This window comes from Grammomys surdaster, unplaced genomic scaffold (assembly GCF_004785775.1).
Source record: "Grammomys surdaster isolate TR1022 unplaced genomic scaffold, NIH_TR_1.0 126059, whole genome shotgun sequence".
NCBI classification, from domain to species: domain Eukaryota; kingdom Metazoa; phylum Chordata; class Mammalia; order Rodentia; family Muridae; genus Grammomys; species Grammomys surdaster.
In genome coordinates, this window is record NW_021620869.1 from 1,549,034 (window position 1) to 1,558,300 (window position 9,267).

The following is a 9,267-nucleotide window of genomic DNA, read 5'->3' on the forward strand; positions in this document are numbered from 1 at the left end:
CCATCCATCATCCATCCATCCATCCATCCATCCATCATCCATCCATCTATCCATCCATCCATCATCCATCCATCTATCCATCCATCCATCATCCATCCATCATCCATCCATCATCCATCCATCCATCCATCATCCATCCATCATCCATCCATCCATCATCCATCCATCCATCATCCATCCATCCATCCAAATGTTCAGGTGTGGGCATTTTCTACTTCACCTGGTGTGTATGTGTCTGTGTGAGGGACATCTTTTCTTTCCTTTTTCTCTCTGTTTCAGAGTTATGGGCTCCCTTGCCAAAGAAAGGGGCACTAGCAATAAATCCTTTACCTAACTCCCTACTGTTAGGCAACAGGTGTTAATTGCCTGAAGCCATTGGCTTCTGGCCCCAGAATAACCAAGAATTTAAGAAAGGTAAAAATTACCAAAACTAATCTTCTTTTGCCCCAGCAATCACAACTTCTGCCACCACAACTGCCAAAGCCCCCATCAATACCTTCCAAACCCTACAGATCCCAGGAAGGTCACTGGCACGTCCCAGCCAGGACCTTACACACGTGAACACACACAAATGTCTGAATGCCTTTCTAGCCTAACCACAGTCTCAGTGCTGGCAAGGAAAGACAACCTCACCTGGTGGTAGGACAGACAGAGGAGTTCAGAGCACACAGACACACAAGCTTACCAGATACATCGTGAAAGCTGATGACTTGATTCATGAGGGCAGTGGACAGGATGACTTCGTCAAAGACAGGGACACTGCCGCCCACCATGCCAGTGTTCCCGCCCTGTGGGTTCACAGCCAAGTTCCTCTTATAGCAATGCCTGGGGCAAATATAGTGTGGATAGCAAGCCAGCTATGCCTATACAACTATCCCCAAAGGACATAAGCTGACACTTGTCTCCCAAACCTGATATCCTTTCTAGGTCTTTCTGCTACAGCCTTGACTGGAGCTCTTTCCCAGTATCCCCTGAAGAAGTCTAAGAGAGAGTCCATCCCAAAGCTGTACCTAGGGGAAGGGAGGCTAACATTATCTAAGGTTGTGGAAGTGGTACTCGTGGCCTAATTCTAGTACCTTCAGCGCCCTCTCATAGTGTTTGTAAGAGTGAGCACATATTCTATACCTCCATCACCCTCACCCCTCACCATGAGTTCTGAGCCCGACCCATCAGCCCTTGGGCTATGCCTGTGAAGCATCCGACAACTGGTAGGTATTCTTACAGATGAGGATCCAGAGGAAGGGATGCCCTCGACAACTATCTTCTAATGGGTAGGTATGAAAGTGGCCCATGATGTGGTAAGGTACCCTGTTTTCAGACATCTCCTTACCTAAGAATGTAAGATCTCCTCTTACCTAAGAATCTGGGAGACTTCCTCTGAGGTCTGGGGTCTCAGCAACACCTTACTACAGCCTGTGACAAGAGAACAGACTTGTCAGCCCACGCAGAGGGAAGTGGCTCAGTCACAATCCTTCCTCTCCCCATGCCCACCCTCCACTGGAGCTTATCCGAAAGAATGTCCTCGGTGGCATTTGCTCTTCTTCAGTGAGGTGACCAGCATGGCCACCAGACCCACAGCCACTCGAGTACGGGAGGAAGATGTCAGAGGGTCCTGGGCCTACCTAGGACATATGAAACAGCTGGATCGCTACAGCAACTGGTAGAGCCAATGGCCCCTCCCCATCTGGTCTTGTGGGAGAGAAGATGGTTTCAACATCAATGTGCAGTGAGCTTTGTTGGGCACCTCTGCAGACTTGAGAAACCCTTGAGACTTGGAAACATCCTGGTGTTCCTCAAACTGCGTGTTGGTTTTAACACAGGCTTTCCTTCTTTAACCAATTAGTACAGTGGCTGAAAAGCTGACTCACAGATCTGTCCGTCCTCCTTTTCTTAGGTTCCAGTGGAGAGGGAATTCCCTTCCTGCAGTGTTCTACTCCCTGACACCTGTCCCCCAAACCAAATCTCCTTTCTAGGCTTTTCATGCCAGAGCCGGTTCATGCCTTCTTCACTTCTTACTGCCCTGGTCTTTCTGATGCCCAGTGGCAATTGGGAGCCTCTCTAAGCTTGGGGCAGCATTTGTAACCACAGCCACCCAGGACAGTCAAGCTTCTTTCTGCCTTCCCAGCATCCCCACGAACCCTAAGGCAGTGGTGACTGCAGAAACATTCTGGAGCAGCTCTGTTCTCTCACCATGTCACCTTGAGACTCAAGCCCTACACATCCTCTATCTTTGTGATTCTGAGAGACATAGTGCTTCTCCTCAGAACACCTTTTCTGAGTAGGCTGGCTGTCCTACATCAGGGACGCTGGTCACCAGTGGAATTTCTGCTGGCTGTGTTCAGGCTGTCCAGCCATCCTGCATGAACGAGCTCAGTGCTATGAGTACTGCTGGGGAAGGTGAGCAAGAAATGAAGCCTGCAGTGGGTTTCCCAACAGACATTCGGGGGCCCAGCAAAGAGCCTGCTCACAGCAGGCAGAGTAACAACAGAAAGAGTCCACTCTTGTGATACACGTCGACCCTTCTAAATAGAAACTGATAAAATGAGGACCTAGTAGCTAATGAACTCAACAAAAAACAACCAACAAGGGGCTCAAAACCACCAAGACAGTACAGAGAAATGCCAAACCAAGAGGAAAGTCTAGCTGGAGAGGTCCCAGCCAAGCCAGAGAAAGGCTACCCACAGGGGGCAGGACACCTTCCCCAGGCACAATACAGACATAGGTTCTAGACAAGATAAGGGCTAGAGATGGCTGAGTAGTTAAAAGCAGTTCAGGAGCCTAGAGTTTGGTCCCATAACCCACACTTGGAAGCTCCAGGGGATCTGACGCCACCTTCTGGCGTCACATGTACTGCACCCAAGTGCACAAAAACACACTCACACATAGACATACACATACACATCCCTTTAAAAAAATTCTCCCATTAAGATCATCCTGGACTAAGTGGATCCTATATACACCGACAAGAGTTTCTAGAAGATAGAAGAGGAGGCTGGAGAGGTAATTCAAGGAGTAAGAGCACTTGCTGCTTTTGCAGAGAACCCCTGTTTAATTCGCAGCACCCACATAAGATGGCTCACAATTACCTGAAACGGTAACTCCAGGAGGTCCAATACCCTCTTCTGGCTTCCAAGAGCTAGCTAGCTAGCGCTCTCTCTCTCTCTCTCTCTCTCTCTCTCTCTCTCTCACACACACACACACACACACACACACACACACAAATAAATCCTTTTTTAAAAGACAGAAGAAGAGAAGAAGATGCCCTTTGGTGGTAAACACTAATCCCAGCACTTGGGAAGCAGAGGCAGGTAGATCTCAGTGAGTTTGAGGTCAGCCTGGTCTACAGAGAGTCTCAAGATAGCTGAAGCTGCACAGAGAAACCCTGTCTCAAAAAACAAAAACAAAAAAGAAGAGGCAAGGATAAAGAAAGAAGCAGAAGCTGGAGGGAGGTTACCAGGAACACCTGGGGTCACCAGAAGTTCACAGTGACAGGAAGGACTCTCTCCTATTGAGAACACACTTGCTTTCGGACTCCAGGCTTCTAGAACTGAGAGGGATGCCTTTGGTCAGCTGAGAAGCTGAGTAGATGCAGGCAGCGGTGTTCACAAGCGCTCACTTTAGCAAAGTGCTTCACTTGTTAATCTGCCGATTTTATTCTCAGAAGACCTTAGTGGCCCGGCAGTGGTGGCGCACACCTTTAATCCCAGCACGAGTTCAACGCCAGCCTGGTCTACAGAGTGAGTTCCAGGACAGCCAGGGCTACACAGAGAAACCCTGTCTCGAAAAACCAAACCAAAACAAAACAAAAAAGAAGACCTTAGTAGTGTCATCAAAGGCATGTGAGACAAACGGACAGTGACTGCTCCTTGCCTACGCTGTTTTCCTGCACTTTGATCTCGTACCCCACTGCCCAGGTCCTGACTCACCTCGTACAGTCCTCAGCCAGTCCACATTGCATGCGTGCAGTTGCTCTGGATCTGTGATAACTCTGCCAGGTATGATGCATTCAAATGCAGCCAGGTCTTCCTCAGACACAGTAGAAAACGGCAGCCGTTGCACCGGGTATCGCTCAGGGGTCAGCATTACCTCAGGGCTGCCAGCGGCCACTGAGTAAGCTCTGCAAGCCAAGGGGCTGTACATGGCCTGAGGGCAACCAAGCCACTTCAACCTCACAGAAGCTCCCTGGGTGTAGGTCCTCCTCCATCCTGAAGACGCCCAGAAGAGCCTTGCAGACCATCTGGGCACCAAATGGAGCACCATTGCTCCTGCCCTTGAGAGAGAGGGCGGGGAGGACGTTGAATTTGTGACTCATAAGCAATGAAGCAATGAGAAAGCCCTCACAAAAGCCTCTGCACCACATCTGAAGTCACCTACACGCAGGCGGCTCCAGCTGTGGTTCTCAACCTGTGGGTCGCGACCCCCTGGGATCACGTATCGGATATCCCGCGCATCAGATTTTTACATTGCGATTCACAACAGTAACAAAACTAGTTATGAAGTAACATTGAGAACGTTTTATGGTTGGGGTTCACGGCAACATGAGGAACTATATTAACGGGTCCCAGCGTTAAGGAATGTTGAGAATCACTGGCCTAGAGGAACAGGGTGGCTTGGGGCTGCAGAGGACTAGATTCTCAGGAAGGTTCGGTTCTTAATGTTTCGCCCTGCAGTCTTACAGTCCTGAGACTCCACTGAGTGTATACTTGTGGGCAGTGCTGGCTCTCCTGGGCACTGTATTTTAACTTTTGCACGAAAAGGGACGGTATCCCGGAATTATGTACTCAAAACACCGTGGAAAGGCGAATTTTACATTATACGTAATACTCTGCCACAAGTTTTATAAAACTTGGGTAATCAACAAAAATGGCTTAAAGGAAGAAAGGGAGGGGAATCCGCCCAGGTAAGACACCTCACACTGGTAGCTATCCAGAAGAGGCCGCCATCCACCTGAAGGCTCGCTCTATTGGGCTGCTGCTTCCGCCTTACCTGAGACGGAAAAAACGCAGCACGACTGCGCAAAGCATGCGCATGCGCCATGCGCTGTGACGTCAAGGAGGACCAACTATTTACATTCCCAGCCAACACAGCCCTTGGGCGTAGGTGAGAAGCGCTGCAAGTGGGCTCGCCCCGCCGGCAATCCCGGCTCGCACCTGACCCATGCAATCACTTGACAGGCCACAGCCCGGACTGCACAGACCCATACACCAGCGCCCTCCACCCAGGAACTAGTCAGCCCACTACGCACCCTAGCTTCCGTCCGAGTGCAAAAAACCGAGTCGGCACCCTCACCCTGGTTCCCACCCCTGCACGACCGTAGGACTGGACTGGAGGGGAGGAGCGAGAGACTGCGCATGTATGTCAGCCCGCCCTTCCTACCAGACTCCACCCTGCTGGGGTGTGCTCCGCCCTTCCCAGACCTTCGGCCTTATTTGTGCTCCTGCTGACCCAACCTGAGTCCCCTCAGGTCCCAAAATGGAGAGTATCCTGCTTTGACCAAAATCCGACTCCACGCACTTTCCCCAACTGGCCCCCAAAAATAAGTGGCCACTTCTTCAGTTCACTGTGGCTCCTTCCGCAGGGGCCACTGTCACCCTTAGAAGCTTCTCTCCTCCCCAGGGGTTTCTGTCTCCCTAGGGACTTCTGTCGATCCTATGAATCTCTGCTCTCTTCTTTCTGTCTCCCCTGGGCTTCCGTCTCACCTAGGGCTACTGGTCTATTAGCAGACACTACTCCAAAAGCCCAACCCTCAAAGAAACAACAAAGGTTCGAGGCTGGGAGTTAACTATTGGGACCCACCGAGGCCAGCCCAGCTCTACAGAGCATCCCTGACCTCTTGGGGCCAGCGCCAGCCACCCACTTCTCAAGCAGTTGTCTCAGCTCTGCAGTACCTTATGGCAACTCCAAGGCACGGAGCAGCAGCCCAGCAGTAGTTTCCTGGGCTCAGTTTGGGTGATACTGTCTCCCTTCAACTCTCAGCCCTAGGTAACAGGTAATTGCTGTTTCTTGCAATTTTTCTGTTACTTCAGCATTCCCCCCAACCCCCGCCGCTATATTTAGCGATAAATAACCCCAGTAGTTTCCATTTTGCTGGCTGGACAGACCTGGTATCTGAAACAGGGTCCATCTCCCGGTTTCCTGGGGCAGCTCCAGAAACTGTGACTTCTTGTAGCTTCCCACTCCCACTTCCCATTGAGGAGCAAGCCTGGAAGTACATTCCATAAGATGTTAAGATACTTTAGAGTTCTATACCAGGAAGAGCAGGGGCTCCTGAAGCTGAGGCAAGAACAGAAGGCTAGTACTTTGACAACTAAAAGCCAAGGCACGGTTGGTAGTCCTTGCGAACTGGATAAAACAATATGCTGGACAGTGATGGTACATGCCTTTAATCCCAGCACTTGGGAGGCAGAGGCAGGCAGATCTCTCAGAGTTCAAGGCCAGCCTGGTCTACAGAGCAAGTTCCAGGACAGCCAGAGCTACACAGAGAAACCAAAAAGAAAAAAGAATGCAGCATTTAGGGGTCAATAGCTACATGCCATGTGTTGGGAGGGGGGTGGATCAAGTATGGCTGTGCCTTCAGAAGAGCAATTCCCTCCCTCGGGTCTGATCACCCCCCCAGGTTTATCAGGCAGGGGCATTGGGATACAGTTAACACATCACCTTGGCATTGTCCAGGTCCAAGACACAACTGCATTTGGGTTCCTATACTGATTGGAAGGACATTCCAGAGGCTTCTACTAGGCCCTTTCTACTAGGTTGGCCCATATTCCATAGGCTTCTAAGAGTATTTAGAAGTTATCAAGAATGTCAATGTGCTAGATAGCTCTATGTCAACTTGACACAAGCTCGAGTTATCTGGAAGGAGGGAGCCTCGGTTGAGAAAATACCTCCATATGATCCCACTATAAGGCATTTTCTTAATTAGTGATTGATTAGAGAGGATCCAGCCCATTATGGATGGTGTCATCCCTGGGCTGGTGATCCTGGATTTTGTAAGAAAGCAGACTGAGCAAGCCATGGAAGCAAGCCAGTAAGCAGTGTCCCTCTATGGCCTCTGCATCAGCTCCTGCCTCCAGGATCCTGCCCTATTTGAGTTTCTGTCCTAACTTCCTTTGGTGATGAACAGTGATGTGGAACTGTCTCCAAGGTGCTTCTGGTCATGGTTTTTCATCACAGTAATAGTAACCCTAAGACAGTCAGTTACAGGCTCAGGAAAGACACCCAGAGGGTGTTTGGTCCTTTTATACACCCAGCACCTGATCACCAAAGCCAACAGCATCTTTTTTTTTTTTTTTTTTTTTTTTTTTTGGTTTTTTGGTTTTTTCGAGACAGGGTTTCTCTGTGTAGTCCTGGCTGTCCTGGAACAAACTCTGTAGACCAGGCTGGCCTCGAACTCAGAAATCCGCCTGCCTCTGCCTCCCAAGTGCTGGGATTAAAGGTGTGCGCCACCACCACCTGGTGCCAACAGCATATTGGACCCTTGGGATTAGTTACAACTCAGAGCCCATCAAGATCAGCTGTCTCTCACCTATCCACCACTCAAAGAACTGGACTTTCCCTTAACTTTCACCCTGGGAAGTGACTTCTAATACCCTGAAATATGCAGTCTTAGAGCCAATATGGGGCCACAAGACCCTTCCCCTAAAACCACAGCCTCTGACAAAGTATTTCCCATGATGGGTGAGAAGCCATGCTGACCATGATAATTCAGCACTGTCCAAGGAAATGTCTATGACAACTAAGTAATGTATATGGCCAGATTTGCATGTGGAAGGCCTAACCCCTAACATAACTGTTTGGGGCAGAGCCTACATGCCTGTAATTAAGGGTAAGCAGGGCCTTATGGCTGGGACCTTTGGGATCTGTTTTAAAGAAACACTGGGGACTGGGATGTAGCTCAGTTGGTAGAGTACCTGCCTAGCATGCTCAAAGTCCTGTATCTCACTACACAGGGCAGCCTGGCTATCAACTAGCTATATAGACTAGGCTACCTAAAGCTCACAGAGATCAACCTGTCTGATCTCCCAGGTATTGGGATTTCAGGCGTTTGGTCTAAGAGAGAATTCCAGGATAGCCATGGCTACAAAATGAGATAAATAGTAGAGAATTCCCTTCCTACCTAGCTCCACACGTACTGTCACAAGAACGCACACTGAGAAGGAAGCAAGCTACATAAAGCCCTTAGCAGGTATCAACCTTGCTTGCACCTTGTTTTCAAACCTTCAGAACTGTGGGAGATAAATTTTGCTAAGCACTCAGTTTAGAGCCTTTTTGTGTATGTGTGTGGAAACTACCCGACCAGTCTAGGATGTTCTCAAAGGGAACGTTTGCTAATGTTCTCAAGAATCCCAAGTCTAGGTTCCCACACCAGGGAAGACCCAGTACTGCTTTCCTTCATATTGCTGGGGACGAGCCTAGGGTCTTGCACATGTCAGGCAAGTGTTCTACCACTGAGACACATCCCCAGCCCCTCAGTACTGTACTACTAAGATGCTGTACTACTTTATAAAGTAGTCTTGGTACTCCCATTCACGCATATATCTTCCTTAGGAGCCTGGAAACCCAGCACTGGCTACTGACCTCCCTCAATACCCAATCAAAACCAAATTCAGGGTCCTAGGTCCATAAAGTCCCTCAGTGGAGCCCTTGACTTTGAGTAAATGAACATGAGATACACTCACCTCTGACACAGCACATGGATCTACATGTCTGTTTTCAAAATGATCTACTTTCAAATATTTCTTCCCAAAAATACTTTATTTATTAAACAATATATCCATAATCCATGATCCAAAAATACAGATATACATCTTTACATTATTTAATAAAAAGATTTACAATAGTATCTCTCCTTTACAAAGGGGACATAGGTAATAATTCCTTGAAAATAAAATGTGACATTCATGTTAAAGCTGGATCATCCTGATGGATGGAGTGTGGTGAAGACCAAACACCACAGCACATTCTGAGGGAAAAGACATTTCTTAGACCTCCCCTACTTTAAAGCTCCTCTCAGCATAGGCAGCGAAGACCAATCTCTGTTCACAGAAAACAGGGTTTCAAAGCCTGAAACAAATGTTCCTCACTGTTAGATTTCAAACCCTGAAGACCTACCTAACCTCCCAGCCCCCGAAGGGCCAACCTTGGCACCACGTCCACATGGGAGGAGTTGCTGTCTGGACGGTGTTATTGCTTAAAGCATTCCCGCCAAGGCCTTCTGGGGACAGGTGAGGGATAGAAGGCAAGAAGCTGTATACACAGGAGCAAGCA

General features: G+C 49.0%; 1 protein-coding gene across 4 annotated transcripts in view; it reads right to left on the reverse strand.

The window, feature by feature from the left end:
* D2hgdh (D-2-hydroxyglutarate dehydrogenase) overlaps nt 1-5,312 on the reverse strand; it is a 19,906-nt gene extending 14,594 nt beyond the window's left edge. Inside the window, exons 1-4 of one of the 4 annotated variants that reach the window (XM_028755371.1) lie at nt 5,246-5,312; nt 3,927-4,270; nt 1,356-1,413; nt 686-825 (exon numbers count right to left, since the gene is read on the reverse strand). In XM_028755371.1, the coding sequence (XP_028611204.1) occupies nt 686-825; nt 1,356-1,413; nt 3,927-4,260 (532 nt within the window). In that variant the 5' untranslated portion in view covers nt 4,261-4,270; nt 5,246-5,312. Of the gene's footprint in view, nt 1-685; nt 826-1,355; nt 1,414-3,926; nt 4,271-4,909; nt 4,931-5,245 lie in introns of those variants that run through there. The other 3 variants (XM_028755374.1, XM_028755375.1, XM_028755373.1) reach the window with 3 other exon arrangements.
* Between the last annotated feature and the right edge of the window lie 3,955 nt (nt 5,313-9,267).